The 23,768-nt window shown below is 37.4% G+C and overlaps 1 protein-coding gene across 1 annotated transcript in view; it reads left to right on the top strand.

Annotated features, from left to right (window-relative positions):
• St8sia4 (ST8 alpha-N-acetyl-neuraminide alpha-2,8-sialyltransferase 4) overlaps positions 1–23,768 on the top strand; it is a 92,354-nt gene that overhangs the window by 26,174 nt on the left and 42,412 nt on the right. The window contains 1 exon segment of the mRNA NM_053914.2: positions 22,809–23,102. Coding sequence (NP_446366.2) covers positions 22,809–23,102 — 294 coding nt within the window.

The raw sequence follows: 23,768 nt of genomic DNA, 5'->3' as shown, positions 1-23,768 counted from the left end.
TCACGCATGTGCACACCTCTCTTAATGGCAAATAGGAAAGAGCGAAGTGTGCAACCCAGAGGTGGCCCCAGAAAATGACAAGGATATGTATAAATTCTAGCAACAACTTGCATTTTAGAGATGATGGTGTCTCACACAATTTTTACACACACACACACACACACACACACACACGCGCGCGCGCGCGCACACACACACACGTTATTTTTGGCTTAATATAATTTTCATAATCTTTTTGCTCAATGGAATTGTACAGCTTCAAAATAATTATCTCAGGTTTTATCTACTGAGTTTAATTATAAAATTTGTGCTTTATGTGTGAATCAGAATTTAATTTTATTATGACCAACCATTTTACATTTTAACATTGGTCAAAAAGAAGTCTACTGTGCATTGCTGTGTGGTATGAAATGGTTAATCTTTGTAATTATGTCAGTCCTAAGAGAAAATGATTTTCAACAAGAAATAGTAATGAAAATGGAAAATACGAACACTATTTAAAACATGCTTAATAATTTCTAAAAACAAAGATTACATACACATATATTAGTAGTGATTTTAAAAATTAATATATGTAGTAAAAGATTCACTATTATTCATATCTCAGGAAAACACATTCAGATATGTAAATAGATAGAATTTTCCCAAAATCAAGTTAATAATGTCTTCTAAGAACCATAAAATTATTCATATTTGACACTTTTAGTTATATAGATTCCATTCTGTTTGAGCAGAAAAGAATTGTTACAGTGTATGAAAAGGAATTAAGAAATCACTGGACATGACTGTTGTTCCACATGTAGAGAAAAAATTATGAAGTAGAAGAACCAAGAATACCAATGTTTTCCAGGGCCAAGAGATATCATGTGAACTTGGGGTTACTTTTCTTTTGGTTCATGATGAAGATTACATGAAAAAAGTTGCAAATTTAGAAGTAGATGCTGAAGAAAAATTATGTGATACTAATTACTTACATGACCTTTTGAAATATCCCAAGAAAAATCCATGTAGTTCCTTGGAATTTGGGTTTAATTTTTTTATTATATTTGTAATTGCTGTTAACACAAAGGAGTAGAATCAGAATGCTAGAAATAAGCATATATAAATGGAAAGACAACACTATTAAAGTGGTTTATAAAAGAGCCCTTCAATAAGGGTGACTAGAGGAAGCAAGTTTGAATTTTAGGTCAGAGTTGAGAAGAACAAAGAAAACTGAGCTTGACAGCATGATTCACCATGGCACAAAATTTCTTCTTGGACACAAAGTACTACCAAATGCCCAGTTTACTAGTTCTTTCATAGCTTTAAAAATATGGTTTTGGTTTTTATTTAAAGCTAAAAGATTCACCTATTATACATGGATACTATATTTAAAAGTTTTGATCCAAATTCAAACAAAAATTTTCAGTACATATTAGCTTTGGATTTTTAAATAAGTTTCTGCCAAAGCATGAAAAGTTATGCAGAAGTAGATTTATTGACAGAAACAAATCTCTACTTTCAAAGAGATCAGAATCTAGGGCAAGGGCAGAATCTCATGAAGTAATCATATGTAAGTTGTTGTGTAAAACAGTACTCACAGGACACAGCACAGATAAAGTAGAGAAAGAGGACAGGTGTATTTAAGGGGGCTATGTCTGAGTTGAATTGTGAAGAACAGCTGATAAAGAAAAAAGGGACAACAAGCAGAATGATGCAGTCTTTGTCAATATCCATGGACAGGAAGAGTGGTTTTAGTGTGTGTCCATGCAAGAGTATGTTGATTAATGAGACCTCTTAAGACCAATAAAAGATGGCAGGACTAGAAATACAGAGCAAAAAGCCCTACGAAGATTAACCTTTATTTTGTAGATGCTCTGGGAAGACATTCATCAAAACAATTGTAGGAGAAAATGTGGAGGTCATGAAGATGTTTGAGCCAATAACTCAATTCACTTAAAGGAAATACAATTGATTCGGGCTGAGAATGAATTATCATATGGTAATCATTGGTATTGGGATAGCAAATTGATTTGATTTCTCTCAAATTTAAGAATATTTGCATATATGCAAGGGGATGTTTTCAGGATTGGATCCTTGCATAAGCATAGACACTTACATATTCCATAACACCTTTTAGATATCGCCTGAAGGTATTTCTAGTAAATTAGCAGAGCATAGCACTTGACTGTGATGCATCGTTTATAACATCATGAGGATATCAAATGGCTTGCAGAGTTTAGAAAATTTTGGCTTTGTTTTTGAGGGTTGTTCAAAAGCCAATGATGAAAACAGGTACCAAGATGAGGGAAGGACAGAGGGACAGATTTGGGGAGAGAAAATAAGAAAAATATAATTGGCAGGAGGAGTATGAAACTAAGGAAAGGTTAGATGATTTTATGACAAATATTAAATATAGGTTGTTCATGGGGAATTTGAATGTGTACTACATGAGCCTTAAGGTACACTACACACAGGTCAATCTTGTACACTTCTTCACAGAACCAAAAGTTTAGGGCTTCCTTGTATATAGTATATTGACCAAAGAACAACATAGCCATCTTTCTAATCAAATCCCAACAGTATTTTTGACTAAAACACAGACTAAAAATGCTTGGAACTTTAAGTGGTAAAGATAAGTCAGGATTGCTCTACATTGAGAAACATTAATTGTGTGCTTACTATGAAAGTAAGGACATTTCTAAATTATATATATATATTGGTGACACCATGATGGACAGAAGGAAGAATACTACTTTTATGTCTGATACTTTCAATGGCAGCAGTAATTCCACAAAGTGTGGACTGAAACTATAAAACTTTATTTTTAATCAATGAAACCCGAAGTTAAAACCACCAAGGTGATATGTATATGGTTGAATAGATTTTTTTTTCTGTTGTGGTATGTGTTCTAACCATAAGACTTGTCTTTCTGTTAAGTTCTTACTGTGAACAAAAGATACATTTAAATATGTTAAAAACGAGTGACCAGGAAACCCATGGACTTTAAGTGTCTTAACATCTTAATCAAAATTAGACAACAATTTAAGTCAAGTACTTGTGTATTACCTCTCTGATTTAACATGGATTCAGATATTTTCAAATAATTATAAGGAAAATAAATTGTGTCTGCTAATTCTGTCTGTGTTTAGGAGTCTAATGAAGGCTTCCAGTACAATATATCATAAAGTGATTATTCAGCATGGGCGTTCAATAAGCAGATCGTATCCTTTGCATTACTTCTGATTATTACACAGTACATTTGTGTTGTGGTCATCCTACGTGCCCACAGGAGATTCCAGTATTTATAATTAGCTGTCCCATTGTACTATGCTGGACAACCACTAGCAGGAAATAACAGTTGAAAGGATAGTCATTTGAGAACAAAGAACTCTGGATTCTACCTTTGGCACAGTAGTTAAATGTAGTGTAACCATGAACAAACGAGACAATGCACGTTGGGATTCATTTTCTTGACTCAACTAATGAGGAAGTTGAACTCAATGGCCTTCTGAACTCATTTCTGACTCTTAAACCCTGTGACTATAGTTTCTATGATTCACGGATATCTTTGGAACAAGGCCTGTGGGCTTACATTGTTTAGAAATTTTGCCTTCTTGTTACCACCATTTTTAGCCAATTTTCCCCCTGTCAGTGAAGTTGTGGAAACAACACATATTGCTACAGTCCCTAATCTGGTTTTTGTTTCTGTTGGCTCAGAAATGTCGCCTTCCTTCTGATGAATGCCTGACAGCTGCCTAAGATGTAAAATCAGGATATGATCACATCTGTTTAGATCGGGAAAAACAATCCCAGTATTCAATGATTCTTAGAGATGTGATGTCAATGTGATGAGATCAGGTTCTAGGGAGTTCATAAATTATATGAGAGGTGTAAAGAAAACCCAGTAACTACAAGAATTACCTGAAGAAAGAGAAGTAGTTGCACAGCCTCATCACTCAGGGTAGCTTTAGGGAAAAGACCCTGGCTGACACTTTTCTTGGGGGTACAACCTGGTTCCTGTATCTGCTACTTTACCGACAACCATTAAAATTCCTGGAAGTATAAAACATAGTTGTGAAATACCACTTGACTCATCTATTACTAGAAATGTAAAAATATGAAATAACAGTCAGCAAAATGTCAGATAATTCAAAGTAATTACCTTGAAGAGGACTGACAAGGATCATGTTTTTGAGAAAAATTCTGATTATTAGAATGTTTTCAGTGTTTTATGGTCTCGTGTGTGTGTCTGTGTGTGTGTTTGTCTGTGTGTGTGTGTGTGTGTGTGTGTGTGTGTGCGCGCGCGCACACACATGTGCCTGTAAAGTAAATAGATTAGCCTGTGTGCACTGAATATGAATCCAGTTCTTTAAGAATGTAAAAATACTAACTGTAATTGAAAAAGTTCATTTTAAACTATGAACACTGTACATAAAGGTATAAAGGGTAAGAAGGACTGCATTTACATAGGAGTTTCCACACAAAGAGATTGAGCACTGCTTTTCTGCTATGACTTATTTTCTATTTAAATATGTCTACATGACAGTGGTAGAGGTATACACATATGTGTCTGCCCACAGACATCAGAGGCCTTGGGTCCTTCTGAGACTGGAATTACAAGTGCTTGTGAGCCACTTAGCATGGATGCTGGGAACTGAACTTGGGTTCCTGCCAAGAATAGCAAAGTTCTTAACTGCTGAGCCATCTATCCAGCCCAAAGAACTGCTTTTTAATTAAGTATTGGATTTTTGAGATTTCATGAACCATAGTTTTATGTATTCATTCCTGGACTATAGCCCTCTTGTGGATACTGTATTGATTGTTTGTGTTTGTTTTTGTAAGGTAGAATATATTATTTAAGTACAGAAAACCATTTCCAATTTTAAGTTGGGAGATAAGTTTGGGGTTCAAAGTGTTTGATCTAGGCCATAGTTTAAGCCCCACTTTCCAAGGTTTGCAAATCAATGGGACATCTTTTTGCATTAATAAAACATGATCACTAATTGTTCATCAAATATGTGATTTTAAGAGCTCATTAATTCATACATGTACCATCTGGTACAAGGTAGCAACTGATTCCTTTATGTTTAGTGATTTACATAAATGATCAGACAAACAACGAAGTCATGAGTCAAACCATGGATAGCTCATAAAAGATTGCAGTTAAATTTTGCACAAAGATTCACAAATGGAATCATAGTATGATACCTATTCAAGATTAAAATGTAAGCAATTATTCCATTACTTTGTCACGTTTACACAGCTAGTGTTTTATTCACTCAATGAGCTGTTAAAAATATCCCTGACTACCCAGCTTTAGGAGGCTTTTTGAGTATTGCAGGTATAAAAACAAAGATGCATGTTATTTGGAGTTTCAATCTTATAGGAGGAGTCATATATGTAAAGAGAAATAACATAGCAGTAATACCCTGACAGCTTTAATTGAAATAGAATAGGACCTAATTCAAAACAAGACAGAGCAATCCCTTATAAAAAGGAGATTTCTGTATATGATCGTGATTCTGGTAGGGAATGCAAAAGGAACAGAACTTCAAAACAGCACATTTCCTCATCTACTTGCTTTCATTTTATAATTAATATTAATTTTACAAATCAACAGTGTCCCTTGCTAGCTGTGCTTTATACATGCCATGTTAATGGAATATTGTGCAGGAACATAACTGTTTTTAAAAATCATTTTTAGTTTTGATTACTAATCATTAACATCATGAAACTGATATAATTTTAAGTTTGTGAATACATCCTTTGATCTTTTTTATTTTCTTAGATTCCTCAGATTCAATTTTTTTATATGTAGTTAGGAATATGTCCGTATTTGGAATGCTTAATTTGGTACCCATTATATTGAAGCTGTTTCTCGTTTCTTTAATTATCTGCTAAGATATCCAAGTCTTGGGCAATTGTTTTTAATGTAATAGATTTTTACCATAGCTCAATATTGTATGTTTATATGTGAAGTTTGGCACAGCAGAGTTCTTTATTGAGTAAATGAGTATTTGGAGTTTTGCCTTTAAAAAGCACACTTTTGTTTAAAATGTGAATTGTAACCTTTATTGTCCTTAGCAATGAACCAAGGTTATTGGGCAGAGAGATAACTCAAATCTTGAGAGATAGTCAAGGAGACTTAATCTTTGCCTAGTTGGGAATTGTTATATTTGAATAGTGTTTGTATGAGTGTCATATGCTGGTTGATTGGTTTTCAAGGTGGGGATATACAGAGGTTGGGCTCTGTTAAGTTTGATAGGTCTCTGCGGTGTTACTTCTGCTCCTGTGACATATACTGACCCAAAGCAACTTGAGAAAAACTGAGATCACTTCAGCTTGCAAGCTATAGTCTATCACTGATGGAAGTCAAGGAAGGAACTCCAGGCAGAGCCCATGAAACCCAGAACCTGGAGGCAGGAGGTGGAGCAGAGCGCCTGAAGGAACACGGTTAAGTGGCTTGGTCTTCATTGTTTGATCAGTCCACTTTCTTGTAAACCTCAGGACCACCTGCTCATCTATGGCACGACCCACAGTGGCCTGGGCACTGCCACATCAATCACTAAACAAAAACAAAGTCCTATAGATCTGCCTGCAGTCTAATCTGACAGTCATTTTTTCAACTGGATTCTGTCTCCCACAGAACTCTAGTTTTTGTCAGGTTGACAAAAACACTAACCAGGACAGATGATTTCTGCCCTAGTTTTCCTCTGTATCTCCTGCCTACCATACCTTCATATACTTCTTCTCCAGGTTCATACAATCTCTGGAAATGATGGAGTATCTAGAGGATGTAGTTTTAATTAAAGGAGATTTCATCTATGCAATTGTGGATGTCATAAAATTTTATGGGTTAAAATTTTTGGTAATATGGCTCTTTTGAGGTTCCCCATGTTCCTTTAACCTTCCATCCATGTTCCCATAAGAAACCCCACTAAGCTCCTTGGTTTCCCGTGGAAGACAGTGGAATTATTGATTCAAGCCTATCACTGGTGGTTTTTCTGGAATAAATAGAAATTTGTCCATAGATCTTCTGAAAACATTGCTCATATGCGATGTCTATAGAGAGTCCAATAGCTGATGATATCACAGGGATGTGAATAAGTGTTGAAGAGATCACAGGATGAGGCAGAAAGTCAAAGCAACCAAAGGACGAGGCTTGATGTTTTACTAAATGTCCAGTTTCCCTGGAATTAACTAGTTTCTTCAAAAAGCAGCAAAAAGCACATATTTTAACTGCCACAATTTAATAAAATGGAAATCCTGAATATTAGAATCACTCTAAAAGCCGTAACTTATTTTCTACTTATCATCACACCTAGACAGTGCTTGGTAATCCTTACATGTCAACTCTTCTTAAGAATGTACTTTGATTTAGAGGGTTTTTTCACCTCAGATTCACTTGTTTTGTTTTGAGGGGAAGCCTTGAACAGTTCTTCACACTCTTGAGTTTCCTTGACTGGCTTTAAGTGATCCTGCACACACCTATAGAATCAACTTCTTAGCTACAATAGGTACATTGGTGTGACAGGCCATAGTTTTTGTTTTAACTTAACCAATTCCAGATGTAAGGTTCTTTTTAAACTATCATGGTCTACATTAATCTCACGTCTGAGACCATTAGAAACTACTTTTCAGACTAAAGTGGACTCATCCCTTCACTGTGCACAGTACAGGCTTGCACTGTGAAAATAACACGAAGCCTGAAGCCCAGGCTGGAGACATAGCTTTGTGCTGGACAGCACTTGTTTCTCTTCTAGAGGACTTGAGTTCAAGTCACAGCACACATATCAGGTAGCTGACAGCCATTTGTAGCTGCAGTCCCCATAATTCTGAGCTTCGTGGCCTCTGTGGTCCCCTGCACTTATCTGTATATACACACATGCAGACATATACATCTACATGGGATTTAAAGAAATAAAATAATCATAAAATCTTGAAGAGGTTGTTCATAGAGTGCGAAGAATTGCTGCAGGTTTACACACTGAAATTCTAGGGCCCCAGCCATGTGGTAGCATTTTGGTCATTCTCAACACGGGGTCAAGGATATGTCTTTTTCTTAGATAGTGAGTCTATGGAAAGTTAGCCATTTTATAAGAGCTACATTAACATCTGGGTGAAATAGGCATTTCAACATCTGGATGGGAATAAAAATAGTGCTTCTAAAAATTCAAGAGAAGTGTTTGTGGGTTGCTCAATGAATATGTCCACGTACAAAATACATCGGACAATGGTCATCATTCTGTTTTGTTTACCTAATTCATTAAATATATTTTTTCTACACAACTTGCTATACTGGTCCTTTTCACATGTAAATAAATGTATAGTACCTGAGAATAGGCCAAGAAATGAGCGCAATCAGGTTTTCCTGAATCATCATAAATTCTAAAACAGGTATTAATGCTTACTTTTTAAAATGCATGGGACATTTTATTTTCATGTTAACAGATAATGTACGCACGGATACGCACAGAGGGATATAAATTGTACCTCACATGGAGCAAGCTAACGGCATTAGAATATCAGACATGAAAGTGCATATGCAGAGAAAACCCTGGGAAATATGAGGTCTGTGATGAAATCCATCGTTAGAGTCTTGGCTGCAGCCACTGACAATTTGAGTTAGGAGAACTGCATGATCAAATGTGCATTTCACTAGCTGGACGCTGCCGCCAAGTCAGAAGTCTTAATACAGAGAGTTCTTTCGAGCCAGGACTTGGAATATAATTTTAAAATGGAGAATTATAAATAATGTATTGTACATTGCTATCTACTCCCGCCGTCTCTCCCACTACTGCAATTACTGTATTAGGACACACGTACAGTAATTAAAATGATTACACAAAATTTTCATAAGGTCTGGGAAGGGAAAACTGTCGTTTTTCTATTCTAGTCTACTGTATTCATCCATCTCCAGACTTGTTCATTCATGACCCCAGATTAATTCATGAACTAACAATGGATCTAGCTTAGTTAACGAAATTAATTAGAAATGAATTGCAATAATAGTTCAAAGAAATGCAAGGGTGCCTCATCCTAGAAAATATCAGTAGGACTAAAGGAGACAGAATGAATTTAGGGAATTTATTTTTCCTGCAAGGTATTTTCAGATGTTTGTGAGGGATGAAAGAGAAGGAGCAAAACCATTTATGGGGAGGGATCAAGGCCTTTCAGTCCTGTTTACAACGGTTTAAAGTGTCTAAGCAACACGCTGAGGGAATAAATACGATGTAATGGATACGAAGTTCTTGTGACATTAGAAATAGAAATGCCCTTACCTCCACACTCATGATCTCATATTTTCTTGGAGGTTTAGATAGTATGAGAATATCTGAATATTCTAAGAATTACGCTGTCTTCCTGGGACCCATTGTTAAATAAATCACAGAGAGCATTTTCTATTGTACGTTCAACACACACACACACACACACACACACACACACACGCATGCACGCACACACACACACACACATTGAGACATGCATACACATACATACAGAGGAAAAGGTATGTTTAAAAAAATAACAGATTATACAACATTTTTCGGTTTCAAAGTTTTCTTAAATGCGCCACTTAAATGTCAAAGCAGTGCGATTTTGACAGGTTTTACACTATATTCGCCCAAAGCCAAAGATTTTGGAGATACACTTCCTACAAGCTTTCTACTGACCTCATGGAACACAGTATATTAACACACAACTGCAAAGGATATATTATAAAATTTTTGGTATGGGTAATTAGAGTAGCAACAGAAATAGCCCACAAATGTTCTTTTTCTCTTTTTAGCATAGGGAATATTTTTAATGTCATAAATTTCATGCTGAATCCGACCTCAGTCCTATGAAGGAATAGTGACTTCTCAGCTGCTGTGCTCAATGGAGGACTTCAGGCCTCAGACACTGACGGACAGAGTATACAGTAACACTTCCGGAAAATCCACTGCCCGTTTCCAGACCCCGGAATGAGATCCATCACTCATGACCCGAAAAGTTCCAAACCAGTATAATTTTGGTTTTTATCATGTAAAAAGTATCAAGGTTGTACACCTATACATGAATGCCACACATTATTTTTAAAGTAAATATATGCAGGCATAAATGAATATTATAGAGTATGATATGATGGCGATATGTAATAGAAGCCTGAATGAAATGCCTAGGCCTTTGTACTGTTTTAAACATTGCAGTGTCAGGGAGTAAGGTGACCTTTTTTTTTTTTATTATTATTATTAACTTGAGCATTTCTTATATACATTTCGAGTGTTATTCCCTTTCCCGGTTTCCGGGCAAACATCCCCCTCCCCCCTCCCCTTCCTTATCGGTGTTCCCCTCCCCATCCTCCCCCCATTGCCGCCCTCCCCCCATAGACTAGTTCACTGGGGGTTCAGTCTTAGCAGGACCCAGGGCTTCCCCTTCCACTGGTGCTCTTACTAGGATATTCATTGCTACCTATGGGGTCAGAGTCCAGGGTCAGTCCATGTATAGTCTTTAGGTAGTGGCTTAGTCCCTGGAAGCTCTGGTTGCTTGACATTGTTGTTCATATGGGGTCTCGAGCCCCTTCAAGCTCTTCCAGTTCTTTCTCTGATTCCTTCAACGGGGATCCTATTCTGAGTTCAGTGGTTTGCTGCTGGTATTCGCCTCTGTATTTGCTGTATTCTGGCTGTGTCTCTCAGGAGCGATCTACATCTGGCTCCTGTCGGTCTGCACTTCTTTGCTTCATCCATCTTGTCTAATTGGGTGGCTGTATATGTATGGGCCACAGGTGGGGCAGGCTCTGAATGGGTGTTCCTTCTGTGTCTGTTTTAATCTTTGCCTCTCTCTTCCCTGCCAAGGGTATTCTTGTTCCCCTTTTAAAGAAGGAGTGAACCATTCACATTTTGATCATCTGTCTTGAGTTTCATTTGTTCAGTAAGGTGACCTTAAGTGGACTAGTTTACATATCTGCAGGAGCCCCAGAGTTTGAGAATCTGCCTAAAGTTCATATGCAACATTCTACTCTAAACTCGTCATGACCTTTTCCCCAAGTATAATTTATTTCTTATTATTATTGTTTAAACAACTCTGGGATTTCATCTGACACTGGTCAGAATGGCTAATATAAAAATCTCAAGCGACAGCAGATGCTGGCAAGGATGTGGAGCAAGGGGAACACTCCTCCATGGCTGGTGGGAGTGCAAACTTGTACCATCACTTTGGAAATCCATTTGGTGGTTTCTCAGAAAACTGGGAATAGGTCTACGTCAAGACCCAGCTATACCATTCCTAGGCATATACTCAAAAGATGCCCCACCATTTCATAAAGACACTTGCTCAACTTTAATGGCAAAGCCAGTGAACTATTAGAATTTTCTTTTATACCCTTTTAAAAAAAGAAACAAGATGAACATTTTAGTTAAAAAAGGATGAGTTTTAGCAGATATATTTGGTTTTAAGAATATATGTAATTTATGAAAACACGATATTTATAATTGAAGTAAAATAAGGCCTCAGTATATGTCCATGTTCATGTTTGTGAAAAGACAGCAACAAAAGAAAATCAGTCATGATCATTTTTATGGATCTATGATAAATGGTGAAATAAATGGGTCATCCTTAGCATATGTGACATTCACATTGCATAGTGATAGGTTTCTACAATGACGATGGGGAGTACAACATTTCCGATGTAAAAACTGAGCATGTATTTCTCTCTATGTGTTTATCTATTTATTTCAAAATCGTAAACATGTTTGAGTATGCAGTACTTACATAGCTCTGTGACTCTCCCCTGCAAGGTAAGTGATCAAAGGCCGGTCAAATACTCTGTGTGTCTCGGGTGACTCCTCTGTGAAGTGTGTGTAGTGATGATAGTGTTTATTACTTTGTTGGGTTGGTGAGAAGATTTAATGTTTATAGTTCTGTGCACTTGTCTTTGTGTTCTGAGTGTATCTGATTCTTTTGTTAGCATTCATGGATTCCAAATGTTTCCATCTACTTAATCAAATGTGAGTGTGTGTATGTATACGCATGCTTGTGTGTGTGTGTGTGTGTGTGTGTGTGTGTGTGTGTGTGTAAGTTTATATGAAAATCAGAGTACACACTCAGATGCCCTTCTAGAAACACCATCACTATTCATTGGCGTCAGGTGCACTGATTTAGTTAGATTGGTTGGCGTGTAAGCTCCGGGGATTCTACATTTTTGCCTCAATATATGTGTGCTATTATTTGGTATTTTTATGATATTTGGGAGTTTGAAACTCAGATTCTCATACTTCCAAGGCAAGCACCTGCACTACCTCTCCATCTTACCAGATTGGTCCCCTTATTACTAGTATGTGTTATAACTTGAATTCGTAGTCATGAAAGATACAAAGATAAGATTAGATATAATCTGAGGGATATATAGTCTAAAGGTAGAAACTTACATAACCCACAGTGTAATAACAGTGAGAGAGAAAAAGAGATAGAGAAAGGTATACATATGTTCATGCAAATAAACACACACACACACACACACACACACACACTACAGGAATAGAATGAATGGGGAGAAAAGGAGGGAGGAAGAGAGGAAGGAAGAGAGACAGAGAGGGAAAGGGAGAGGGAAAGTAGGGAGAGGAAGAGAGAGAGAGAGAGAGAGAGAGAGAGAGAGAGAGAGAGAGAGAGAGAGAGACTGATTGAGACTCTGTTACCATTGTCTCAAATAAAAGCAAGCAAAGAAGAAAGGAAGAAGACATCTGCCCTGGATTGTTCTTGTTAATTTACTTAGTCTAGGATTTGAGACTTACTTCAGAAAGTCCCCTCTTTCCAGTAAATTCTCAAGCCTAACAAGTAGTTTGGCATTTATAAAGAACTCCGAGATAAACTCTGGAACACACGTAATGCAAATCTCACTTATTTGAAGGCTTGTGAATGAGAATGCTCACAAGTAGCAAATGTAGACAGATGAGAAGAGTCGATTACAAAATCACTAAAGTTATAATGAGCAAAAGTCTAGGCGAGATGGACCTCAGATGATTCAGCGGGGAGTGAAAGGGGAGGTACCAAGGAGAGTTAACAGAGCTCTATCTGGGGCAGGGAGAGTAAGAAGAGAGAAGACTCTAAGAAGCCTATTGGATGCTCCCATAGATGGGGGCAACAGAGGCGATAGTTACAGTCTAGGGAAACAGGCTGATAAGAGGAAAGAACACTCAACAGATAGTGCTTTCCTGTGTACCAGCTCATGAAGGGTTTCCGGGGCTACACAAGAGGAGTTCAGAAGCTGACTGGACCTCAAGTTTCTTAGAGGTGGAGGTTTTTCTCACCCTGCTAGTTGAAGGGCTTGGCTGGATCACAGCTCACTTAAAACGTAAGACTGACCCTGGGCTCCAACTGCATACTTAGCAATGAATAGCCTAGTAAGAGCACCAGTGGAAGGGGAAGCCCTTGGTCCTGCCAAGATTGAACCCCCAGTGAACGTGATTGTTGGGGGGAGGGCAGTAATGGGGGGAGGATGGGGAGGGGAACACTCATATAGAAGAGGAGGGGGAGGGGTTAGGGGGATGTCGGCCCAGAAACCAGGAAAGGGAATGACAATCGAAATGTAAATAAGAAATACCCAAGTTAATAAAGATGAAAAAAAATAACTAAATAAAACTGCAAGAGTGCATACTGACAACAAGGATGCCGGACACAATCTGTAGAAAATGGCCCTGACTATTAATGTAAGCTAAGTAGTGAGTTACTGAACGTTTGGTCTCTGGAACTGCTTGAAGGCTGGCTGACCAGTCTTGTTATCTTGGGATAAAATACACTTGCATGCATGGTGTCAACTGGGAAACGAGAACGAGGTGGTTAGTTTAATTCTTTAGATGGCTCTGTGACCAAAGTGATATAAAGAGATGTTCCTGATTGCAGCTTTAAACAATAAGAGGAAGCTTTGACGACACTGAGATTTCCAAAGTCTAGGAGTGCTCTGACAAGAACACTTGAGGATACCATTGAGCACTGAACTGATGTGTGGCGGTTACGGCATTTTTACCATCCTTCTGAGAGAGCACTCTCCTTCTGAGTTATTCAGAGATGGTTTCTAGCTGTTTCCCCCAAACAGGAAAAGTGAGAGTAGAAGGAGAAAATAAAACAAAAACAAAAACTGAAACAAAACAGCAAAACCATTCTCAGAGAACACAGACCTCCGAGGAAGAGAGCTTTACTAAGGAACGCTTTCTTTCTAGTCCATGCTTTCTAGGAATACCATTGTAACACTCTGGTATTCGATTATTACAGATTTTCTTGCAGTCATTGTGCTCATAACTACTGATGAGTGAGAGAAGACTATTTCCTGAGTTCAGACCATGCCACTCTCAGGCAATGAGTCCAAGGGAGTGAGCCAGACAATCAGCACCTACACCAGGAGACCTGACGTCTGTTAGCATTTCCTTACATTGCTGATACACACGGAGAGATTGGAAATTACCCTTCATCTCCAATACTGCTTACTACACAATCTTCCGTTGCTAAATGACCTGCTGTTAGATTTCATTTGAAGAGCATAATCTTTGCCAATCACTCTCCATGTTGTGTCTCTCCTCCCCCTTTCTATTTACTTCTATGTTTCAATCTCCCCCAATCCCATTGGTTTTTTATTCTTTCAATCTTTCTTCAAAAAACAAATGAAAACAAATGGTAATTGAATTAGCCATACCACTCAAAATTAAAGAGGCCCTCAAAGAGAAATCTGATGAAAATGAAGCTTGACTTTGATTAAAACTGTGGATGTGCAATGAAACATTTTATAATGACTACCTGATCTCCCAGATCTTGTCTGTTAAAAATGCTAATGTAAGCAGTCCCATTTTGACCTTATCTGAAATCTTGGAATAGACTGTCTTACTTAAGTGCTTTCCTTGAAGTCCTAGAAGAAGTATACATTTAATATTATACACATATCACTACGTACATCTTACAGAATATTTTGGCATTTTTATTATTGGTTATCTAATAAATAGATGCATTACAATGTTAATTATCCTTTCATCATTACATTGCATGCACTTTAAAAATAATATCCATGTTTTTAATACGATAAACTTTTGCAAGAGAGGAATAGAATCTCAAATATTTATTATAAATGTTTTTAAGTTAATCTCTATAAATAAGATTTCCTTATCCCTCTCACCAAAGAAAGCCAACCTGCATTGTGAAATCTCCTGATTTTGGGGAAAAGTATAACAGAGGGTTAGGAAAAATAGACCTCAGTTTTGGTCAACACTTAGTGAAGTCAGCAATGTGATGAAAATCTCAGCCATTCTCACCATCAGGTGCAAAGGAACTTGTTATGGAGTTCTTTCTCTTGCTTTGGTGTTTCCCCTTGCACAGAGCAGAATAGTAAGAAAGTAAGTTTAAATACGTGCCTGTCCTATAGGCAAGCCATGGCATTTGGACAGATTTTCATTCATTCATTTTTATATCAGTAGAAATATATAATGACAGTGTCTTTATTAGGTTATTAATCGAGAATCACAACACGCTATGCACAAAGCCAATAGAAAGGTGTCTGGAACATGATAAGGCCACCATAAATAGATTTTTATCAGTTATTTTATTTAATTACATTTCAAATGTTGTCCCCCTTCCCGTTTTCCCTTCCACAAACATCCCATCCCATCTGCCCTCCCCTGTCTCTATGAGGGGGTCCTCCCCCACCCATCTATCTAGTCCTGCTTCACTGCCTTAGCATACCCCTAGCTGGGGCATCAACCTTGACAGGGCTTCCCCTCCCACTGATGCCCAACAAGGCCATCGCTGCTGCATATGCAGCTGGAGCTGTGGATCCCTCCATGTGTAACCTTTGGTTGTTGGTTTACTCCCTGGGAGCTCTGGGGTAGGGTCTGGTTGGTTGATATTGTTGTTCTTCCTATGGGGTTGCAAACCCTTTCAGCTCCTTCAGTCCTTCACCTAACTCCTCCATTGTGTCCCTGTGCTCAGTCCTGCGAGCATCTGCATGTGTACTGGTCATATAATCGCACTAAAATGCTGTCTGCATTCACAAGTTAGCATGTCTCAATGTGACAGCTCTACTTTCCTAATTATATAAATTTCAAATGTATAGTTATATTTTTAAGTATAGTTCAGCACGAGAACAAACTTTTAAACGTCTATTATTGCTTAATGAACCACTCTAATTATAATACGTGTATACATCATATAATAGATGAGGAGCATATCGTTTCACAGATTGTTTTTTTCCTATACTGTACTTCTACAAAGAGAGGAAATTTTTAAAAAAAGAACCGTTAAAATCTTGGAGTCTTAAAGTAAAACACCTGCATTTGCCCCAGGTTGGAATTGTACTGTGGTGACACTGAGGAAGGAAGAATGAAGTGGCTTCCTGATAATCCTTCAAGTTAATGGCAGACCTGGAGATATCAGATGACATTTAGTGTTTTGTTTTATTTCAGTGCAGTGTGTCCATTGGTTCCTCTGCACACTCCCATGTGGCTGTCCCCTCCGGTCTGTCAAATGAAACTACTCTCCACCATCCTTGTGATTTCCTGCACTTCTGAATCCCCATTTTTGTTTGACTGAAGTATTGAAAGGACAGTCTAATATGTTTCTTAGTGTGCAGAACTTTGATGGTAGAAGGAGTTTGTATTTTCACTCCGGGACTTCTCGGGACATTGGAGACCATTCTTTTCAACGCTCTCTTCAGGAATGTAAAGAATACCTGAATTTCTGAAAATGGTCCTGTCCGTCTTCATCATCACCATTCTTTTCATGAAGTGTCACGTTTGTCTTCATTTCTACCCAGTTGAGGGTTACTCAATTGTAGTATTAATCGTTACCTTCACAGTGGTAGATAGCTCTGTGTGTTTGTATGTTTGTGTATCCCCAACCGTACTTAAAAATACACATATTCAAAGTGAGTTTTCAGGTTTTATTTTTAACTACACCTTGTTCAGGTAAAACAGTACCTGCCTGTAAGCAGATATGTGATTTAAACATAAAAAGTCTTCTTAGGTGGTCATTTGAAATTTTACTAAAGCATGAAAAGAATTTTTTTTCAAAATTTTTGAGCCATTGATTTAACTGGCTTTAAGTCTATTCAGACACTCCTATGATCAATGCAGGAAGTACAGACAGACTGACAGAGAATATATTCCAGTTACATAACCAATATGGAGAGGGTAAATGTAATGTATAACATAAGACAGGTAGAAGAATTTCTCTGACACTCTGCTTGACACTTCAAGCTACGTAGAAGGTTCCAGACAGGCTCATGTGCTTCCTTTGAGGGAAAGAGTAGAGAAGTTCCACTGGTTCCACAAATGGTAACACTAGTTTGGGCTGAGATATTAGTGTTAATTAAAGAAAGTTAGGTTGCTTTAGCAACAAAAGATAAAAGAAATATGTCTAGCAGCTTCTTTGAATGTTAACTGCAGGAGTGGAAAAATACTATCTACTACACACTCAATGCTGTTTCTTTAAATCGAGTGGATTTTGTAAAGTATTTCACTAATACCCACTAATTACACAGAGCACCCTCCTTTACCTAAATGTCTTCAGTGATTAATTCTGTACATAATATAAACTTGAAAATATAACCACTGGAGTGAGTAAATAAATGACTAAATGAACGGCCCATATTCTGCTGAGAGTATTGTTAATATCTAACCAGCATCTATCCATAGATATTGATAATTTCAGCTATATTTAGGATCTATCATATCCAGGATCATCAAAACAACTAGGGAGGCATTTTGAACAAAGTGATGACTTTGAATACTGAGCTCTCGATGAATGGATAAATGACAGATATCCTAGTTAGTTAGATTGTAGAAATAGAATATAAGGGAAATGCTGAGACTGACCAATCTGCAATGTGCTTTAATGTTAAGGAAATCCGTGATCCTTCAGAATTCAAACAGGCAGCAAGCATAGCTTTCTTCATGGATTATGTGATAGATTATACCTCCTTGAAAAATGGAAACATTTTCAGTCAACATGAGGTATCTAGAAAAACAATCATATAAGTGCGAGATCACAGAAAAAAAGACAAATTCTTAAAGCTGGAGTCATCCTCACTCCTTCAAATGCCATAAGAATAATTTAGAATTGGCCCCAAGAGGACTTAGGAATTAAAAGTTAGTTTACCAAGGCATAATTTTTCGGTATATATCTGCTATAATTTTTTACTTGTCAAGAATAAGTGGGAAGTAAAAAAATCGATTTGATTAAAGACAAAGGAGCTCACAGCTATTAGCTTCTCATACGTGCACAGTAGTTTGACTGAAAAGAACAGCACCGAAAGAGAGAGTTTGGTTTTGAAATTGGCCAACGTTAAGGACGTTTAGGAACAGTCTGAGTAACCTCACACAGCTGCTCATAAACTTTTGAGTCACCTGCTCAATTCTGAAAGCTCCAGTTTCAGGGAAGATATTTAGAAAGAAGGAAACTTTTTACTGAGAAAATAGTTATACTCTTTATCAGCAAACGAGCTGCTCACCAACTTGAAATGCTGCCAAGAAACACTGCTGGTTCGTTATGATCGCTTATTTAACTTTTCTATGAGTGTGTCACATGCCGCTAATACTATAGCTAGATATCTGGTTTATCCACATAGTCCTTTGTCTGTTCCATGTAAACTTGTTTCTATTCTTCATTTCCAGGGGAATAAAAGCATGCTACTCACTCTCAGAAGAGTGACAAATTGGCCTTTCCCAAGCCAACACAAGCTACATTATTATGATATATCTTTCTGTCTCATTTTCAGAACATTTACTGTCATTCTTCTTGAAGTCTGATGGGACAATACTCATGTTGTCAAAATACCATGTGTGAAATTATCATTTATTCTGCCATCTTTAGTTATTCTTTGTTGTTTTATTTTTGACATTTTGATAAAATGTCATCATTCTTTCTTTCCTTTCCACCATCCAAATCCTCCTATACACCTCTCCTTGCCTTTCATGCCATTACTACCTCAGTCTATTAATTTTCATTACATCTATATATGTAAGTATGCATATATTCCTAGATATAACATGCTAAGTCTGTATCATGCTACTCTTAATGTCTGCTTTCAGAGCTGACCGTTGGGAATTGGAATAAGATCGGTGTGCTCTTTTCTAGAGATGATGATAACCCCGCTGTCTGCATTCCTATAGTTCTTTATGTGGAAGAGGCTGCTGCCATCCACTTTAGCATTTCTATTGCTATTTTCCTTCTTCAGCTCATGTTTATGCAGTCATGCAGGTGAGAACTCACGAGTGTATCTGTTGACATTGCTAGGAGACACAATGTCCTTTAAGTCAGCATTATCTTTTTCCTCTGAGATCAATCCTCTTCTCAAACAAACAAACAAACAACTAAACAAACAAAAACAACATAGGATTCTTCTTTTTTTCAAAGTAGAAAGTGTTTTCAGTTAGTACCAGCTCTAATTGTTGAATTTCTTTTTAACACTTCTATTTTTTTAAGTTTCTAATCCATCTTAGTTTTTTTTTGGGGGGGGGGAATTTAGAACAAGAGATTTTGATCTTCCTGACCCTCTCTCCACTCTTCTCAGATATGCTTTCTCTTCAGTGGCCACCCAGCCTTGTGCCCTTTCCCCATCTATCAATTTCATTTTGCGCAACTCAGATATTCTTGGGTATGTGGTCTTCCACTGAATGGTGGTAGACTTACCAAGTGCAATATGCTTAAAGGAGCTGTTACTTGTTCTCTAAGAAGCTATCCATTGACAATAGCTTCTGGGTAGGAATTTATTCTAACTGTCTCTCTCCCTTCTGAGACTTTGTCTGGGGTGAGCTTTCACAGGGTTTGTTCATGCTCTTCTAACTGCTGAGTTCAGAGTGCTGCTGCCCCACTGTGTCAGAAGGACAATATTTGCTTTTATTCATCCATCATCTCTAGGTCTTATCACCTTTTCTTTTCTTCTTCTGCCTTGATCCTGATTACTAGAAGGAGGAGATGTGATACAAATGTTGCATTTAGGACTGAGCGCACCACAGTCCCTTATTCTGGGCATCTTGTCCAGTTGTGGATCTCTGGGGTAATAACAATCTACTTCAAAGAGTTGCTTCTCCGATGAGAGTTGAGAGATGCATTAATCTATGTACCCATAGAGTAATATGTTATAATGGTTAGATTGTACAAGTTGGCCCATTTATCGCACACATGCCAAGACAGTCATGTATGTAAACCATTTTTAACTTATGTTAAAATAGTGGATGTTGGGGGGATATCAGATGGGATGAGGGAATTATAACCTACAAGGCAATATAAACATAGAGTAAATCATTAGTTTTTTCCTAATTGATGATTTAACAGTTTAGATCTTTTACTCTCTTCAGCCCAATTGGTTCTGATTATATTTATATTATTAATATTTGTGAAAAATATGCTCCTTACAATGAGAAAGCATGTGCTTTGATTTTGTGGATTTTTCCCATTTCTTTATATTTTTTAGCAGTGACACAAGTACGTTGTCATTTCTCATGACAAGATCATGTCGGTTTTATTCTTAATGTATATTCTTTGATGTTACATGAGGTAGTAACTATAATAACGATATTTAGGATAACCCTTCCCCTATAGAACCCAAATACATATTATAACCAGGTTGATTAAGATTAGCTTATTTTTTTCATATTGGTGTGATGCCAACGTTAGAACTTCAGACACTTCTGTGGACATTTGATATCTCAGCTTTTGAGTGGTCTGGGCAGAAGGATCTGGAGTGGTTAGCCTCTGCGATAGAGATGCTAAAAGCTCAAGTGTATATATCAGTGTTTACGGACAATGTGCGGGTTGAGCTTCTGCGGAGTCAGTTAATCCAAAGGAATAGCAATTAGATGCTCAGTACCCCGCGGACGCCATTCTAGGGTGTTCATTTCAGAGTGGTTCACATTAGGATATATCAGAAAATATATTTTCTGTTCCTTTGTACGCCATCCTGAAGATGTCTGCTCACCTGAGTTCCAATAGATTTTCAGTACTATACTATTCCTACTGTCCTTGTTATCAGGGAAATGGTTTCTATTTGTTCTCAACTAGTGACACGGAGTTGGAAAACCTAAAATTTCTATTATCTGATATAGTGTGCAAAATACATTAAAACATAAACTTAAATCTCTACTATGCAAATAAAAACTTAATGTTTTCCTTTGCCCGTTTTTAATTGGGTATGTTATTTATTTACATTTCAAATGTTATCTCCTTTCCTGGTTTCCCCTCCAGAAACCCCCTATCTCATCCTCCCTCCCCCTGCTTCTATGAGGGTGTTCCCCCACCCACCCACCCACTCCTGCCTCCCTGCCCTGGCATTCCCCTACACTGGAGCATTGAGCCTCCCCAAGTCCAAGGGCCTCTCCTCCCATTGATGTCCAACAAGGCCCATCTTCTGCTACCTATACAGCTGGAGCCATGGGTCCCTCCATGTGTACTCTTTGGTTGGTGGTTTAGTCCCTGGGAGCTCTTGGGGGGGGTCTGGTTGGTTGATATTGTCATTCCTTTGCCCTCTTAATAGATAATGCTGGATAATAAAGATTTTACTTAATAATATGATGATGTGGAAAAGATTTATTATTATAGTTGTTAGATATCTATGAAATAAATATATATTAAGAGATATATGGCAGGATATACAAGATGATATTTTTACAATAATACACATACTTTCTTCTTTAATTAAAGTGTAAGTTTGAAAATTTCATTAATGCCACAAAATACATGGAAAGAAATATCAAGAATTTCCCAAAACTAATGAGCTCCAATACCCAATACTCATTCTTTTGTGAGATTGATAAGGAGGGGGAAACTGTATTTTATGTTTGTGTAGGTTTGTTTTCCTGAATGCATAGAGTGAATAAATTTGAAAGACCTTTTTCTTGTATAGATAGGTAAGTGTTGTTTGAAGAACATCTAAGTTTTCATTTGCAAACTAATTAAAACATACATTCAAGCAAGCTAAAATAGGCATGTTTAAAGATATCTACATGATTAATATGAGTTAATAGAGTATCACAAATCAGCAATGCTATATTCTATATTCAAGAAGTTTTCCAAAGTTATTTGTCAATACACAGATAAGATCATATTGCATGAATAACATTAGGTGTAGGATGTTTTTATAGCATCATTTATCATCCTATAGTAAAAATCAGAAACACAGATTCTATGCCTTTTCTCCATATGCACACAGGGATGCAGATGGCCCTGGGATGCAGGAGTCTACAGGATAGCATTCATAGAATAGCAAGGATATTTTTCCTACACACCTTAAAGTCTCTGATCAATTCCATTTTCTCATTTTGTTCAATGTATAGGCTTATCAAAGGCAACTGTAAATCTATGTGTGGACAGTACTGCAAAAATATCCTCCTTTATCTCGGAGTAATAAAACATCAAACTTATTCAGGAATGTCAAGGAATATTGAAAAAACTCAAATCTGGCAAACAGACAAGACAGATTTGACCAGCAAGTACATTGCGTTTTCTTTACTATACAGCAGACGGTTAAGATTTCCTGCTGCATAACTAGAAAGCCTTTGCAGATTCATCGTTATAAATTCACTTATTATGAACTGCTTATGTATGGGTTTGTGAAGATACACAAAAATAACAGTTTGGATGATTGGAGCCCTACTGGGAGTTAATGTCTTTATTGAAAGTAAATATTTCTAACGTTTCATCTACTTACTCTGTACATGTCAATTTATGAGGCAGATTAATTGGGGAGATTTGGTTTTGTCTTTCTGATGCCTATTGATAAAACCCTGCTGGTTCCCAATTCTCCTCATATGTGTCGTTTTATGGGTGGATTTTCACATTTATTTTCCATGTTTCCATTAATCTTTCCTTAGGTGTAATCTAGCTCCCGTGGTGGAGTTCGCTGCGGATGTGGGGACTAAGTCAGATTTCATTACCATGAATCCATCAGTTGTGCAAAGAGCATTCGGAGGCTTTCGGAACGAGAGTGACAGAGAAAAATTTGTGCACAGACTCTCCATGCTGAATGACAGCGTCCTTTGGATTCCTGCCTTCATGGTCAAAGGAGGAGAGAAGCACGTGGAATGGGTTAATGCATTAATCCTTAAGAATAAACTGAAAGTGAGGACTGCCTATCCATCACTGAGACTCATTCATGCGGTCAGAGGGTAAGTGGCTGGAAAGGACCAGTCTGTCCTTGACACAATAGAATGCGTAATTAAAGAGCATCTCTCAGGAAAGGGACACCAATAAATCCTCCGAAATAAACATGTTTTCATCACAAGGCTTTCTATATTTTCAAATACACGTTTTATGTTACTCAGTCTTTCTGCTCAACCACTTTGGAAAAGCAAGTTGGTCAATTTGACATTTATACCTGCTCATGAACAGACTACTGATTTTGTTTTTTTTTTTTCCTGCAACAAAAGGTAATAAGACTGCACAGTAAAATTGATGACTTTAGAGTGACAGGCTGCAACAGAAATTCTAAGCGTCTAGGCAGAAATGTGACGGACACGCAAGCACTAGCCTTGTTTAACAAGCAATTAGGGACCATCTGTAGCTAAGAGTCCAATGAGTAGGTGAGGTAAAACTCAGGGCACCGTTCCCCTTTTAATAAGAAAAATTTCATAATTAAAATTATATAAGGAATAATCAATGCTTAAGTATGAAAAATGGCAATGGAGCCAAGGGTAATTATGAACACAGTGTTTTAAATAGGTAGATCAAAGATAGATATTTCTGTAGGCTTATGAATGTGCTTTAATCATCACAGACTGTAAACACAAAAAACTATGCGGGGGACTTGATGGTGAGCGCATGGGCATATGACA

Source organism: Rattus norvegicus, chromosome 9 (genome assembly GCF_021556685.1).
Source record: "Rattus norvegicus strain SHRSP/BbbUtx chromosome 9, alternate assembly SHRSP_T2T, whole genome shotgun sequence".
NCBI lineage: Eukaryota > Metazoa > Chordata > Mammalia > Rodentia > Muridae > Rattus > Rattus norvegicus.
Note: the sequence above shows the minus strand (reverse complement) of the source record. Positions and strands in the feature narration are given on the sequence as shown.